Source organism: Drosophila simulans, chromosome 3R (assembly GCF_016746395.2).
Source record: "Drosophila simulans strain w501 chromosome 3R, Prin_Dsim_3.1, whole genome shotgun sequence".
NCBI classification, from domain to species: domain Eukaryota; kingdom Metazoa; phylum Arthropoda; class Insecta; order Diptera; family Drosophilidae; genus Drosophila; species Drosophila simulans.
Genome location: NC_052523.2, coordinates 15,519,508 through 15,535,833, shown reverse-complemented (window position 1 = coordinate 15,535,833; position 16,326 = coordinate 15,519,508). Strand labels below are relative to the sequence as shown.

General features: G+C 41.0%; 1 protein-coding gene across 3 annotated transcripts in view; it reads right to left on the bottom strand.

Moving 5' to 3' along the window:
* Positions 1-16,272, bottom strand: part of LOC6728636 (homeobox protein homothorax) — a 107,603-nt gene extending 91,331 nt beyond the window's left edge. The window contains exons 1-3 of one of the 3 annotated variants that reach the window (XM_002103941.4): positions 15,954-16,272; positions 8,006-8,286; positions 5,720-5,861 (exon numbers count right to left, since the gene is read on the bottom strand). In XM_002103941.4, the coding sequence (XP_002103977.1) occupies positions 5,720-5,861; positions 8,006-8,286; positions 15,954-15,968 (438 nt within the window). In that variant the 5' untranslated portion in view covers positions 15,969-16,272. The remainder of the gene's footprint in view (positions 1-5,719; positions 5,862-8,005; positions 8,287-15,953) is intronic. The other 2 variants (XM_016177034.3, XM_016177033.3) reach the window with 2 other exon arrangements.
* Between the last annotated feature and the right edge of the window lie 54 nt (positions 16,273-16,326).

The following is a 16,326-nucleotide window of genomic DNA, read 5'->3' as shown; positions in this document are numbered from 1 at the left end:
AGCACTCAACAATCATTGCCTTATAAATTTTTCTCACGCCGCAAGCTGAATACCCTAATGACAAGTATTCTAATATAAAGTCATTTTCGAAATTTATTTTGTGATGTACATAGATTCGGCTATTACTATTTCTAAGCTTTATTTAAATAATAATAACGTTAAGGCAAGACAAAACAAGAATTTTTCGCATGGAGCCAATTAATCAAAAATAATATAGATTTAAAGTCAACGAACTTCTAGGGTGAAGGGCATATTTTGTCAAATTTACAATGCATGAGCACACGTATGCACACATACAGTTGTATGCTATCACTGTATGCGTAGAAAAGAGCTGTTTGCTGTAGCGCTCTCCGCTCTTTCTCTCTCGAACAAAAACTCAAGAGAGCCTGGAGCCACCTCTAGAGCCACGGCCAAAAAATCGCGTGCCAAAAATTTGTATGGCCGTTACGCATCTTGTTATTCTAGTGTCTTTGGTAGAACTATGTATCTTTGCTCAGTCACTGCAAAATTGCACTTACCTCAAACAGCGAAAAAATCAAATGAAACTAGACCCAACTCGAATCGAGACAAAACCATATCGGGTTTCTCACACCTACACAATGGGAAAATGGAACCACGCTTAGGTGCCTAAAAGCTTGCTCAATAGCCAAAATGCAGCGGCTTAATGGTGGGGGTAAGTCTCCTTGGCAATATTTTATAAGAATATATAAAATTTAAGTACAATAACTATTGTCATAAATCACATATGTACCAACATAAATGCGAACTAAAATTTTCAATCAAAACTCTACTTTATAACCCCCTTTAAGAGCTTCGCGCGCCGCCCTTGTGCCGCAGCCCACTCATAAAAATAACAATAATTTCGTTGTAATACAAAACCGAAATCCAGCAGGAAAAAAAGAGAACTTTATTTGCTTAGCCGATGACGATGATGTTGGACTTGTTTAATGTCGTTGATTACTTTTACCCGGCCGGCATCATCAACAAACACAAATAGAGCAACAACATTGGTCGAGCGAATGCGTTGTCATAGTTGTTGCTGTTCCATATCTATATCTTTATAATGGGCGCACAATATCGGTAGTAAAACAGCCGCAATTGAGGTGACACAAGCAGCGACTAGAAACAAAACCAGAGACTCGGCGACCCCCACCGACTGCTTCTTTTTATAGCCCCACAACCTAGTACCCCCCCTCCGACATGAAGAAGAGCAAAGTGTGGGTCCCCGGGAGATACTCCACTTCAGATACTTCAGTTTACGACCCAAAGGTAAACTCACTGGGGCAGCTACCGCTCAGATACACTACTTCTAACGCGTTTTGCTGTAGGCAAACACACACGGTAGGAAAAAAAAGAAAGAGCTGTGCAGAGACAATGTCAATATTTGCATTGGCCAAGAGATTTCCCTGCTTACCTGAACCAAAAAGAAAATACACGAATATAGCTGAAAATAACAGAAAACTCGAGATAATTGTTACGTCTGCGCCCAAACATCCGGTCTTTAGCTGATAATCGTGCAAATAACGAGAAATCTTTTATACACACATTATCGGAGAAAGATGGTTGTCGGTTGACAAGTTCGCCTGTCAATTGTATCACAATTTGTCATTTTACAGCCGCTCGTTGTGCTTTGCTTTTTAATTGAGAACGTTTAGCAGACATCTCGTCTCGAGAGCCGGCGCTCATAAATCATTTTGGGTTAGCTTCTGGGGGAGGTTGGGGCAGTTGGGGCGGTTGGATTTTCCCCATAAGTAACGCCACATAAATAAAGGCGCAGCGAAAGAGTGAAATGCTTCTGAGCGAGGGGAAAATCATTTCCATATTCGAGAAGGCAAGATTCATATTGATCTTTGTAGCATTTGTGGCTCTATTTCGTATACTTCTCGGATACATTTCGGATAGCGCAAATTGATGGTTCGCCGTAATGGGTTAACTCGCATTATGTATCCAACAGATACACATTCCATGCGCTGGCGTATATAGAGCTGTTAAAAAGGGTCAAACTACTGAACAAATATTGAAAGTCATTTCGGGCAGAGCAGCGGCAGCAGCTCGAAAATGTTGCCATAATCCAAATACAAACTCGGGAATCGGAGAGAGATGGGCATAGGAATGGTGATAGAGAGCGAGATATGCAGGCAGTTAACTAAATAATCACATTTAAAAGGCGCCAAGTGGTTCCATAAACAAATATTTGAGGGAATTGGGAACGCATCTTGTCTGCTGGCTGCTAATGGATTGTGGCTCGTATGCAACTGTTAAGTAAATAATCTTGGAAAATCCACCCTGCGTTCGATTTCCCCCTACCCCCTCCCCCCCTTGGTTTTCGGCGTCTGTGCCAAATCAATTCACGCTGTGCAATTGCGGCAATCACCATCAACATATCTACAGAATGAAAGCAACGCAATTCCGAAAAATTAAAACTCCCCTTGATTTCAGCTACTTGGGTTTTTTGTTTTGCTTTGTTTTTTTTTGGGTGAAACAGTTGCGCCTGCGCACTTTTGCTCATTTCGCAGTTTGGCCAAAAAATTAAATAAAAGCGAAATATAAATAAAACTAACAGAGGGAACCTTTTGTTCTGACCAAGAAATTCAAAACCCGCTAAGGGTTGCGATCGCACAGAACTAAAAGAACAATGCGCTGATAATATAGCTAGGAAGAGCGAAAGAGAGAGGGTCGGTGCGCGAGGGAGAGGGCGAGATTAAAAAGGTACCAAATTCCAAATAAAAAGGTAAAGGTTTCTTTTTTTTTATCATTAAAAGAACAAAACAACGGAGAGTCGAAGCAGGGAATATTGCACAAAAGAGATTAAGTTCCTTTTCTTTTCATTTCTTTGATTTTTTTTTTCATTTTTGGACCCCGAGAAACGCAAATGCGTAGTGGAGAAAGGAGAAGACGACGGACGGGACGAGCAGAGATATCTCTCCTACAGAGATCCCTCGGCAAAGTGAACATTCCAATGAGGCTGTGACTAAGGCTGTGCGGTGTGGTGCGGTGCTCCTGCTGACAATACAAATACAACACAAATGCGAAGCGTAACCTTTCATACCTGATTATGAACCATCCTCCTCCGTTTCGGATGAAATCAGAAAATGCAATTTACGAAACAAAAAAAAAAAAAAAACGGGATGGGGACGGTGCAGGGGAACTGGGAAAAGGTAAGCCGGTAAATTGCCTTTTGTAGGGAAAACCCAGCCGTACGTATGTGGATAGTATACCCAGAGAAAACCGAAAAGTCCCGAAAACATTGATTGGCATTAGGGCTTAACCTGTTCGGTTACGGTTAGAAGCCTGTTACCTGCTTTATTCGTTGCTGGTCAGCTTGATATGTTGTGACAGTTGTTAGGCAGCCAGACAAATGTCAAGGACGGCCAACTAGAGGCACTTCAGTTATCATCCCGGATCTTCCGATCCGATCCCCGTCTGCAACATGCGACAAATCAACTCATCGCATGTCCAAACTATTAGCAAAATGTCATGAAACGAGCGAATTTTCATTTTAAATTACATACTTAAAGTGAAATCATATAAAATGGTCTGCACACTCAGACGGGCCATCCTTTGTCTCATTTCGGGGATCCTCAACAAAGAAATGATCAGACAACGAACTTTTCGCTGGGCACTTTATTTTTATATATATATGTACATATATATCTACATCGGCGCTTCTTATACTTGTTCTTGTTGTGGTCTTTATTTTTTTGTTCATCATTTGCATCACATGTTGCTGGTTTTAAAGAGAAATTATAAAGCGTTTCCTTAGCTGCATCATTAGCAGCGCCAACACCAAAAGTCGCCTAACTATGCCCGCCATCCAGAAGAGGATCTTCGGCGGAGGGATCGGTGGATATGGGGGATATATGTGGGCACTGGGATTTTGGGATGGTCTTCGAGATACTATAGGGAAAATATCACCCTGTTGCTGGCGTTGGCGTGGCGCATTTTACGCAGTTGCTTAGTCCAAATTGAAGTGAATGTATATATAGCATAGCGGGAGAGTGCCAACGAAGAGATATATCTATGCAATCTATCTATATAAAATGCATCGGCATCATCATCATCAGCAGCAGGAGCTGAAGAATCAGAAGCCGAAGCAGGAGAAGCAACAACTGCGGCGACAGCAACTACGAGTAAAAAAGTGCCAATGTGCCGCCTTATTTTTAGCCCCTCTTCTGGGGCGACGCTCTTTTCTCCGCTGCTCGTTTGTTAAAATTCGATGGGCGAATGACATTTTTGAGTTATTTTTGTCAGTCCGACAACGACGAAAACAGCCAAGAAGAGCTGGGCCAAAAACTATACTGAAAACTCAACAGAGACCGACCGACTGAACCGAGGAAACCAAGAAAAACCGAGGCGAAAACCGAAATAAAAACGAAATGCAAGCGACAACTTAGTTGTTGACGTTCGGTTCGGTGAATGAACAACAAATGTCAACCGCGAGATGGGATCATTGCAGATCGTTATGCAGAATCGAAAGATACTTTAACTTTTGGATGCGACTTTGGGTTGGTATGCCAAATATAGAATCTTTAATTGTAGGATCCCAAATGTGCTAATAGTATCAACACTTTTCCTATGTTTCATCGACTGTCAAGTTTTCCACCTTGATTTGCTTATTGGCGTTGCCAGATCTTTCAAATACCTCAAGTTTATGTGACATTTAACTGACAATCTGACAAAAGTCTATCAAAATCTCACCCAGCCAAAAAGCCAAAGGCAGGCGGACAGATCTTGATAAATGTGGCTCGACTTTGAGACGATGATTCGAGTGTTGTTTTATGTTGTTCTTGCGGTCGGTGTTGTTCTTGTTGCTGCCCGTTTTATTGCCCATAGCAGGGGCCTGTCAAAATTCCAAATGGACCATAAATAAGAACATCATTTTTATAATATTCAACTGGGGGCGTCGCTGGTTGCATTTGTTGTTTGCCAAAAATGTCACCGAGCGTAGAATGGAGCCATAAGTTCTTGTTCTTGTTCTTGCTCTTGTTTGTTTGTTTGTTTCGGTTTCACTCATTTTGGCATCACCATTTGGACTCTGCGCGTCTACTGTTTCTCAAATGCGATCTTCAATGAGTCATAAAAATAGCTGGCTAACGCAAATGGGGAGCAGGATGTGGAGCAGCAGCAGCAGCTACTTGCAACATTATAATTTGTATGTTAAAACATCGTAAATTATCCAAATGTCAGTGTGTGGCAGCGCATCTTCAGCGTGGTTTTATGAACTCTAAAAAGGGGGCGCTAAAGGGGGCGTGGATGAGGGCCGAGGGCCGGAGGAGGAAGTGTCAAGTGTGGGCAGCGCCATTCTGAAGTCACATCGCATATTTGTGACATATGGCAGCAAGACATTGTTGATCTTGCTGCGGCATGGGAAGAAGCTGCTGCGGCAACGTGGATGCTGCTCTTGTCAGCGGGGACTGTAATTAAGTGCAGACTGCCCCGCTCATTGAGAATGGAGAGAGAGAAATGGAAAGGAATCGATCCCCGACGATCCTCGGGGCAATGTAATCCGATCATTTAGCGGCTTGCTTCGTTAAGTTCGTGTGCCGCGATTTGGCTGTTGTTTTTATTTTCATTTATATTTATTTAGTGGCCACATGTGGGCCATGTGTTCGCATCCCATCGGAGGCCATGCCAGGCCATCCCGAGCCATGCCATCCCCATCTCAAAGCATCGTCTCCAATTACCGAATGGAAACGAAAGCTGGGGCCATTATTCTTACCTGTTTACTGAACATTGCAATATCCTCGTTGAACGATTCCGACGAACAGACATCGCCACCTTGCACACCGGGCTCCCTCGGCGTACATGTGGCCAATTCGCACTTCTCAAAGATCAGCGCCAAAAGCGGGAATAGCGGATGTCTGCAATGGAAAATGGCACAATAAATACATAATACATCAGGTGGTCAAATTTCAGGACACTTCCTGCCCTACAACATGCAAATGAGCAGCTGTCACTCGATCTGTATCTATATATCGGTTGCTCTGAGCAACTACAAATCATGAAAGTGGCAATTAATAAAGATTACCTGGCCGATAAATGATTATAGAACTTTAGCTACAAGCATACATAATTGGATAATATGTTTTATTTGCCTTACCAAGCAACAACAATTACTGGAAAATCACCCAAGCCTTTACTTTACTTTTAAGTACTAACTATTTTCAATGCCACTGCATCAAAGTATTTCCCTGGATTGCCTCAAAAACCCAGGACATTTCCTGTCCAGCTAAATGCAAATGAGCAGCTGCTTTTCCCATCTGCATCTGTATTTATTTCTATATCTGTTTCTTAGCCTTTATACACACATAAATAATCCCCCTCTTCATGCTGACGGATTAGTTCAACAACTCAACATGATTTGACCATTTTTTGTTCCATTTCCACTCGGCGAGCAGTTTTCCCTTGACCAATTTCTCAATTTCTGTACAAATTGCACCTGAACAAAATTAGGCGGGACCCCTCTGACCAGAAAAGAACCCATTAGATGGCACAAAAAAGGAAAAAAGACCGCACCGAGAAGTAGGGGGTGTCGACCTGCGCTTAACAAACTATTAATAAGAGTCCGAGTCCGGAGTTTCCAGCCTTTTACAGTTGAGTGCGTTTTTGGTCTGGGATCAGGAGCAGAACAAAAAAAAAACGAAACGAACCGAAAAAGGCTAAAATAAAACCGCCTGACACTCATTTACGATGACCAGGCAAAAAGAGCAGCTGAAGTTTGGCTCCCAAGAAGGTGTTAAACAGAGAGCTCTTTTCCATTGTCTTGCCTTTTCCACAATTTCAATTTGAATTCGGGAATAAGGTGCCAAAAAAAATAATAATAATCATAATGGCAGGTGCTCAATGAAGTCATAATCATCATCATCGTGTTTAAACAGTCACTCGAGACAGGGACAATCATCAAACAGTCGTCAAGCATAAGTCATTCATGAAATTCCCTTTCAAAGCAAATATTTGCACAAAAAAATATATATGTGAAATAAAAAACTGGGCAAACAAGCATTTCAGGCCCTCAGACAGCTGGCAAAGCAGTTGCAACACATGAAAATTGCCAGGACACGCAATGACACAAAAAGGTACGATCGGGTTAGAAAAAAAACCCTTTAAAACAATAAAAACTGCAGGGAAAGACACAAAAACCGAATGGAGAAGAAACCACAATTTTGGCAAATTAACACCCGAACCGCAGAGCGAGAAACTGCACCTCATTTTTGATGGACGGATGGTTGATTGGTTGGTTGGCTGGGTCTTAGTTCTTGGACTCCCTAATGCCTAAGCACGTTCATGTTCCGTGTCCGTCACTAAACACCTGACACACCCCCAAGATACCGTAGAATTGGAAAACGGACATTTCTCTCTTCGAGTTTCGGCCGCAAAGGCAAACCCATAATTTTGTATTTTGCGCAAAACGCAAGAGGATCACGCCCATTTCTCCCTCTCTCTCTCTCTCTCTCTTGTTCTATCTCTTTCTATCTCTTGAAAAAAGGATCCTTCCTTCGTGGTTATTTTTTCCTGCTTGGCTGAGTTACGCGTGCGCAGAGGTGAAAACAGGTGGCAAATTGGGTTGGGTCACTGCGAACATGCCAAAAATTATAAATCGATAAAGAGCAGGCGTTTGTATATTGATTGGTTGGGATACTTTGATCTCTATCTAACTGATTATGAATGGGTAGGCTGGATTTCAGCCTAAGGAAATTTAATTAACATTTTAGTAAAGCTTTCAATTAATTCAGTTCTAGACCTTTTTACTTTAATATATATATTAATGGTGTTGAGTGCTCAGCAACTAGTTATTCTGCTCTTAATCAATAACACATTGACAGCTATTTTTCTAGGTCGAAATTTCCCACATTCCTCATTCACTACTTGGGCCCCAATCTAAATCTAAGCTAAATTCGACTAGCATCAAGATCATCTCGGGTCACTTGGGCAGAGTTGCCACCTCTGCCGAAGCCGAACCGAATTCCATTAGTTTACACACTATGCACACTATACTTATACTCACTCATAAATCGCATCCTTATCACGTTTGTGTACTTCGGGTATTGCGCCCATTAGGTGATTACCGACCGGCGATACATGACTAGGTGTTCCATGACCCCCGGCCCCCGAATGGTAGCCGTGCATGCCCACTGTGGCCGCCGCCGCCGCTGCGTGCGTCATGTGCGGAGAGTGGTGCGAGGGGAGGCCCTGCAGTCCGGGCGGCCGGTGACCGGCGTGTGGATCGTACATGGCCGCTGCTGCGGCTCCGGAGTCCATGCCGTAGCCGTGTAGGCCATCGTCATACTGTGCGGATGAGATGGGAACAGAATGGTGAATTAGTGGGTGTTGAGTGGGGAATATGCAACCGAAATTGCTAATTAAAGTATTAATACTACTTTATATATGGGTAAAGTAATATAGTCCTGAGAGTGTTGTTACCATTTATAAATACAAAATATTATAGATATGATTGAAATGGGTATTACCGGATAATAATACAGTCAAGCTTTTTAATGATTACTTTTTGCCCTCTCGTTTCTCTGAGTGCAGCCAAATTAGCGGCGACATGAAATCGCTTATATTTAAATACATTTTCTAAATTAAAGACGCTCAAACCTCGAAAAAAGAGAAGAACAACCCGATAGCCAAAAAAAAAAGACGAACCCAACAAAAAGCGACGACCTTGTGATTACTTTGCCGCTGCTTCGACATTATATGAACGTATACTCATCGTACATTTGGCAACCCATACAGATGTATCTATACATTTCGGTTACCTTACTTTTGTCTTTCAACGTTTTTTGCATATTAATTAAGCGCCAAAAGCAGCAGGCAATTTTGAATTTTATCAGTTAATCTGGCCAGGCATTTTCGAGTGTGTTCGTGTGTTTGTTGTTCTCTATCTATCTTAAAGTTGTACAACGTTTTGTGGAGCCGCGCAATTGCAAACAGGTTTTGTGCAACTACAAAATAATAATAATAACACCAAACAACTGAGAAATGATTTTTCTTATATCCATCCACACACACACACGCATACGTACACATACTATACATGTGGGTACTTTTTCTCCTTCTTTTTAACAAAAGTTCAACGCGGTGTGTGAGATTTTTATCATTTGTACTCAAGTGGCGTCCGTCGGCTGAAGATACACTTCGCCTCTCCGTTTCACACTGCATAATTTGAGGGAACACGAAGAAGTTGACAAAAGATTTTTGTGCAGCGACAAGAGATGCCCCACCCCCCCTTTTGAACAGCCCCTCATGCCGAACAAGTTGAGGTTGATTTTTTATCAGCCTGGAAAAATCTTTGACACTAAATGAGCAATTGACTTGCCGTTGAGAGAGGACTTTTGAAGTGCAAAAGCGGGGGGCGGTTGGGTTGTTTGCGGAAAATGTCAAGGATCTGCAGCTGGTAGGGATGAAGTATCTTTGTATCTATACTTTGAACTAGTGCAGTGCGCGTCATAACAGCAACTGGCTTTGCAGGTGGCTTCTTTGAATAGGCATAAGAATCGAGTAAGGGGCACAAAATAAGCTTCTGCAACGACGATTGTCAACCTCTGAGGTTGAGGCAATCCTTGAGATACAAACCAGAGATTAGTTTAGTGAGGCGGTCGTGCTGCCTCCGTTTTTCTTCACAGTGTTTTTGTTGCTCTTGCTCGCTGTGTGCACATGCACGAGATACAAACTCATAGATACTACTATAGCCACTACAGTATAAGAAGCCCAGCAACTTGTCCGGGTTTAGTCAGTTCGTTTTGGCCTGGCTTTTTCGGTTTTTCGCGCTGGGGTTCAGTTCATGGCTGTTAAACTATAAAGTTGTTATGCTAATTTTAGTGTTGGTGGCAACCGAATGCTGCTCTTTTTTCTTATTTTTTTCCTTTTTAACCGTTTCGATTTCTTGGCGTTCGTTTCTTGGTTCGTTTAGAAATGAGGAAATTGTGGAGCAACAAAGAGATCTTGAAAATTACCACAATTTGTACTTGTACATAAGTAATGTGGGAATTTGAGTCGCCGCCGCGAAGAAGAGGAGCTCAAAATAACAGAAATACAATGAAGAGTAAAAATCGAACAGGCAAATACACTTAGGTCCATGGCTTTTTTTTTTTTTTTGTTTTGTGGTACAACTCCCCGATCCATTTGGGCCAACTTTGATTGATGATCTTTGATGGTCGGGTCTCCCTATCTCACTCGCTGTCCCTGTATTTTTCACCATTTTTCTCTGTTGTTTAGTGACCAAGCCATTGACCTTGTTGAATGGAAAAGCTCTTGGCCAGCCGGATCAATATAAGCCAACCAACCACCGAGCGCAGTCGAGGCCCATGGTCTGATTTTGACAAGTTCAGCGTCGAAAATCCTTCAAAAATTTATGACGCCCCCCATGGCAGCCACAAAAACAACAACAACAACAGCAGCAAAAGTGGGCACAAATTTGGGTGGTGGTGCTCAAAACTGTCAGTGACAGGCGCTGAAGGAGCTACGATTTTGTTTTTATTTTTTGCTGTATTCCTATATATATTTTTGGAGCAGCCTTTTTTGGGGGAGTTTTCCTGCGTTTTCCGACGCTTGTCCCACTTGCTGTCTGTCTGTCTGTTTGTTTGTTTGTTTGGCCGTGTGTGCCGGTTCTTGGTATGTTTTTGTCGTGTTTGGGCCACATTAAGTCATTGCTGAAGCCAGCCTACGACCAACTAAACAGCAACAACTCAATTGGACTCTTAAGGCAGAGCTTTAATATGCAGATTTTCGCTTTCCAAACTTAAACTATGACTCCACCTAACAGGCAAAAACTTTAGTAAGTTGAAGAATGTCAGGGGAAATCTAGCCCAAGCTTCTGTAAATCGAATTCCATAAATTATTATGGAATGAAACGGGAAATCTGAGCTTAAACAGAATCGCTTAAAGCCGAAAGCCTAAAATAGAGTTACCAGAGCCTGCGTGAACTTGAAACTGTTGCAAACGTTGCACAAACAAAAACGCAGAGAGGAACCGGAAATAGCCGCGCAGCAAGGACATTTTGCGTGTGTGGGGGGCATCCTAAAACCGGGCTAAAATGGGAGGTCGGGCTTTATCTAGCGGCGCCTAAAACTGACCAAAAACCAGACGCCAGCGGCAGAAGAGTTATGACTGCAAAAATGCGGCCAGACCGAAAATGCGCGACAGAGATGGAAAAATAGGTGGGCATGTGTGTGTGCGCTGGTGTTTTGGCCAAAATGGTGACAATGGCCGCCATTATACATAGTCATATAGCCATATAGACCACCCACTTTCCCCGCATAAGGCCCTCAATATGTTTGTTGTACAACCGACTTCGTCTATCGATTTCTTGCGTACCCCCAACACTTTTGCTTTTCGCCTTTTCTATTTATTGGATTTTTCGTATTTTCATAGCCCAAATAAAAAACAGAAACAGAAAAACCTTCTTAATTGCGCTGGCGCAGTCGAAGGCCTAATCAAAATTAATTGTTTATCATGTTGTATTTGAATTTCTTTCCATTTCTTACCCATATAGAATTCATTCCCCTTTTTTCTGGGACCTCAGCTTTAGCTTTGCTTAATTAGCAGCCGAGCCGCTGGTTGTAGGTGTGTCCCGCTGCCACGCCCCCTTCGCCAGATGAACAAAGTCACGCCCAGGCTTTTTTCGGGCTGCCTTAAAAAGTTTTATTTGGTGTTAGACAATTAATTTTTGTTGCGTGCCTGGGTGTTATTTTAATTTACAGTTGCAGCATTGCCCAACACCAAAAACTTTGAAACACGCTTCATCCTAGGCGATATTATTAACTTTTATTGCTTATAATAACAATATTATCGAGCAGGCAAACATCAAACGTTGACGAGCATCGAAAACGTGTGCTAATTTTTTTTTTCGGCTTACATTTAATTTATTTCGAAAAACAAATACTTAATACACGCAAAAAAATAACACTGAAATATATGCATAAAATTAAAGCAGAAAAATTATATGCTCGGTAGCCGAATTGAAAGCGACCAACGGGGGAAAAAAAATAAATGAATACTTTGGCGTTTTAACATTTATCAAAAATCAACAACAAATGACGTCAGTCTGTGGCATTTATTAAATTAAAATGAGCCCCAAACTCGCAGACACAAAAACTGGCAGATGATTAACAAAAAGCCAACAAAGCGCGGCCAATAGCAACAAAAAATTTGTCCAAAAAGGTAAATTTAAATTTCGGGTGTTCGGAAAATACAAGCAAAATACATAAAAATATCGAATCAAAAATAAATCGAAAGAAAAGAAATTTTGAAAATATTTTTAGCTGCTTTCTGGGAATTTAAAGCGCAGCGAAAGCGAAGACAATTTAATGGCCGAAATTTAAGGAAAATGTTTGAAATTTAAATTGACGGAAAATGGCGGAAAAGGCTGTATGGCATGCAAATTAAATATACTTTTATTTAAATGGAATTAAGCGAATACGTCTTGCGTTAATTGAATATATTATATTTATAAGATAGAAAGGAATATGCAAGTAGAAGAAAATATACTCTCAGTAATCGTTTTATTGGCCTAAATTAACTATCTCGGCTATTTAATTAAATTGCGGGGTGACGAGGACTTGGCCAAGTTTGCTAACAAAATTTCTGGCCCAAAGAAACAAAAGTCTTTTGGAGTTTGGAATTTTTGCCGGGGCCAAAAGTTACTCAAAAATACGAAAATAAATTGCGTGCTGATGGCTCATTTAATTTAATGAGCGGCGTGCAACTTGTCTAAATGATTTTTCCTCTACTTTACAACACATTTTTTCTTCACATTTTTGTCTGTACACTTTTTCCGTTTTAGTCCCTCGTTTTTTTTCTTTTCTTTTTATATAGATGGAGATGGATATCCCCCAGAAAAGAGTTCACTACCAGCAAAAACAGTAATTCAACTTTATTCGATGAATATTAGCAAAACACTTTGACTTAATGTTTGGGGAAATTACGGCAAACGAAAACAGGCAGCGATATTTAAAAAACTTTTAAGCGTAAATGCAAAAAGAAATGAAACTAATGAAAACACTTTCAACGGCAGCCAGCGACCTCGTCAAACTTGGCAACTATGTGTGCTGTAGTAAGCCAGAGAGGCCAGGAAAAAATAAGTAAAATAATAATACTACTCTATAGGCTATAACAACAAAGGCAACAACTATATAGCACCAGCAGGCACCGACCCAAGAATCAGGCACGCAATTTGATCATTAAACATGAAGCTCTTTAGCACACGAAAAACAACATCGGTGGAAAGTGGGAGAAGTGGAGGCCCCATATAGAGTCTTATGACCCCCCCTGGGCCCCGCCCCCTGCGCACCCCTTGCAGAAATATGCATATGTAATTTGTTTATAAATATTCCTCTCAGCCTGACGCTTCCTATTCGCTCAATTTTCGCTGGCATGTGAAGCGTCTGCCGAGCGGATTCTCAACCGAAAGCCAAGATGTATCTGAAATCTTCAGATAAACGGGGGGTTGGGGCAAAGAGGGTAAGCGGGGAGCCCATGAGTCATGCGGGGAGGCTGGGAAGACTGGAGAATTGCTCACTTAATTAGAAAAGAATTCGCGACGAAGGTTGGTCGCTGGCAAAGATTAAACTATTGCAATATGATAAGGACTTGGCGGGGAAAAAAATATTACTATACTTGGCTGACGAATGTTATTTTGTATCATAGGGAATTTCAAAATCAATTCAGCAGTTGGTAAGTTTGATAGTACGCATTTCAGCGGACCAGTGTTATATACTGATAATACATATATAACTGGAATTTTAACTATTCACGTTAACAGCACATGTCACATCTTACACTATTACTGAATAAGTTCAAAAATATTTTTTCCTGGCAAAAAAATGTTTTATTTCCCACCTAAGTCGAATTCCGAATGTTTCCATCAAGTTTTGCGAATGCTGCTGGCCACCAAAGTAAACCACAGAATCGACTGTGGCATTTTCCGCTGCTCCGCTCTCCTTGATCTTTTCTATTTTGATTTTGATTTTATTTCTAAAGCGAACGAGAAATACAAAAAATAGCTGAACAAACACAGTGGGAGAGGCGAGCACACGATAGACGAATTATATTTTATGCCACAAATTACGCTGCGGTTAACCTTTAAATTAAAATAACACCAAAACAATTTTTGTGCTGCATTTCGCAGGCGTTTGAAATGGCACACGAACTGAAAAATGGTGGGAAAAGTGGGGAGCGCGGGGGAGAATGGCAGCAGCTGCAATGCACATTTTTATACAAATTGCAATTGCAAATTTTGTTTTTTTTTTTTTGCACATTTTACACGGCCGCTCTTTTGCACTGTTTCTCTCGTTTGCTCTCCGTTTCGATGGCATAAAATAATCAAATTAAATATATATAAAAATGCATGTGCAGTTTGGTTTGAGAAGAACCCGCGAAAATTGCTTCCCGCCATTTTTCGCAAATTATAGCAGCGCAAAGTCATGGAAAATGGTAAAAATAAAATTGTAAATAATAAAACCGCGAAGCGGCAGAAACTGAATGGATCGCTTTTGGGCCGCTGGCAATGTGCAAAATGTGCAATAAAATTATATGCATCAAATGCACACACAAACAGACAGAACACACCCGTATATATCCCCACATACTCGTACATATATCTCTCGCCCCGAGTCGAAAAATTCATTTGATGGAATTGAAATGGCGCGATTCGGGTAAAGAGCCGCAGGAGAATTACGAAAAAGGGGATTCAAAGAGGTAAATTCGGCACAGAATCGGGTATTAAACCACAGGCGTAAATTTATTCGCCAGTAACGCAGACACACACAAAATTCCCGCGGGCATTTCTTTTTACCCATCTCCATTTCCATTTCCAAATCCATTTTTATTTTTTATTTTTCTTTCTGATTTTTTTTAATGCTCCCAAAGAGCACGGCCCACCTTTTGGTAACACACACGCACACACACACTCGCTAATTGGTAGCACACACACTGGCAAACAGCCATGTTTGAGGTCTTTTTGCTCCGTTAAATAAAAATCAAGTTCACTTCGCATGTCCATGATAATCAATTGATAAAGTCTAACTGCGATTTGGTAATAATATTTTTTTGAAGAGCGGGAGGGCGGAGACTGCCGGTCACCTGATTAGCATATAATTTACGATCCAGATGGATTGTAAAAATTATTACTCCGTTTAAAAAGCGCGGCGAGAATTTATGCCTTATAAACGTGATGGAAAATGGTGGAATCATTGTGGCTGTGCAGCAGGGGGCTTTACGGAGGTGAAGGTCCCAGCCATGTTTAAACAAAATTCGAATCTAAACTATTGCGGTGTGAAAATGTAAAGTTCACGGGAAAAGCTAACAATTTTCCTGACCTCTAAAGGCATTTAAACATTATTTAAAGATTTTCTAGAGTATTCAGTTGTTTAGTGTAATATAATATCTATCACTACTTCGGTGATCTTTGATTTCCATCACTTTCCAAATAAAATGGGCTAGCTGCAGACTCAGTTAATTATATAAACTTGTACCAGAAAATGACCCGCATAAATCAAATGTGATTTCTTTCCTATTCCAATACACATACACTCACACACTCAGTAATGCTTAGTTAAAATTCATTTTGATAGGGCTCTAATAAACAAGAACTATTCCCCATTGAATTGATTGTAATGGGTTAAATTGGAGGAGCTTGGAGGCCATGTATAAGAAATATTTATAAAGATCTACTCCATGAAGTTGGATTAACTAATATCTGAAGATTTTCGAAACTTTTGGCATAAACTGGTTATAGATTGATTTGGTTACACTGGTAACAAACATATCCATGATATGAAAACTGTTACAATATCATCATAAACTAAAACTTGTAAGTGCCGTCGGCACCACTTGACTTGATTTAAAATTGACTGAACACCATTTGTTTTTTTAGCCGTCGGTACTTGTTTAAGGATAACAACACTCTCGGGGGACCATTCTATATGGATATGGACTTTGGGGGATCTACTTACCCTGGGCTGAGCCATTAATGCTCTGGGAGCGACGTCTAACCCGATTTGTGCCACTTTTTACAGTAGGAACAACAAATGGGGGCGCAACACACTGACCGACGTCCCGCTCCGCCGCTGCAACTGCTTCGGTTTTAGGGAAGCTCTACTGTAGCTGCCCGTGTGGAGTCCGTAGATTTGCTCTTGGCTTTTCCAGTTCTTGAGTTTTGGATTTTATTTTCTTGGATTTTTATATATGTTTTGCACTTTTTTCATGTATTGGGAAGCCTTTGCTTTTTGAACGCTTTGCTTCTTGATTTTGCTTTCTTTTTTATTTAACACAGGCACATTTGTTTAGATTTTATGTATTATTATTACGTTTGTATACTTGTTGTAT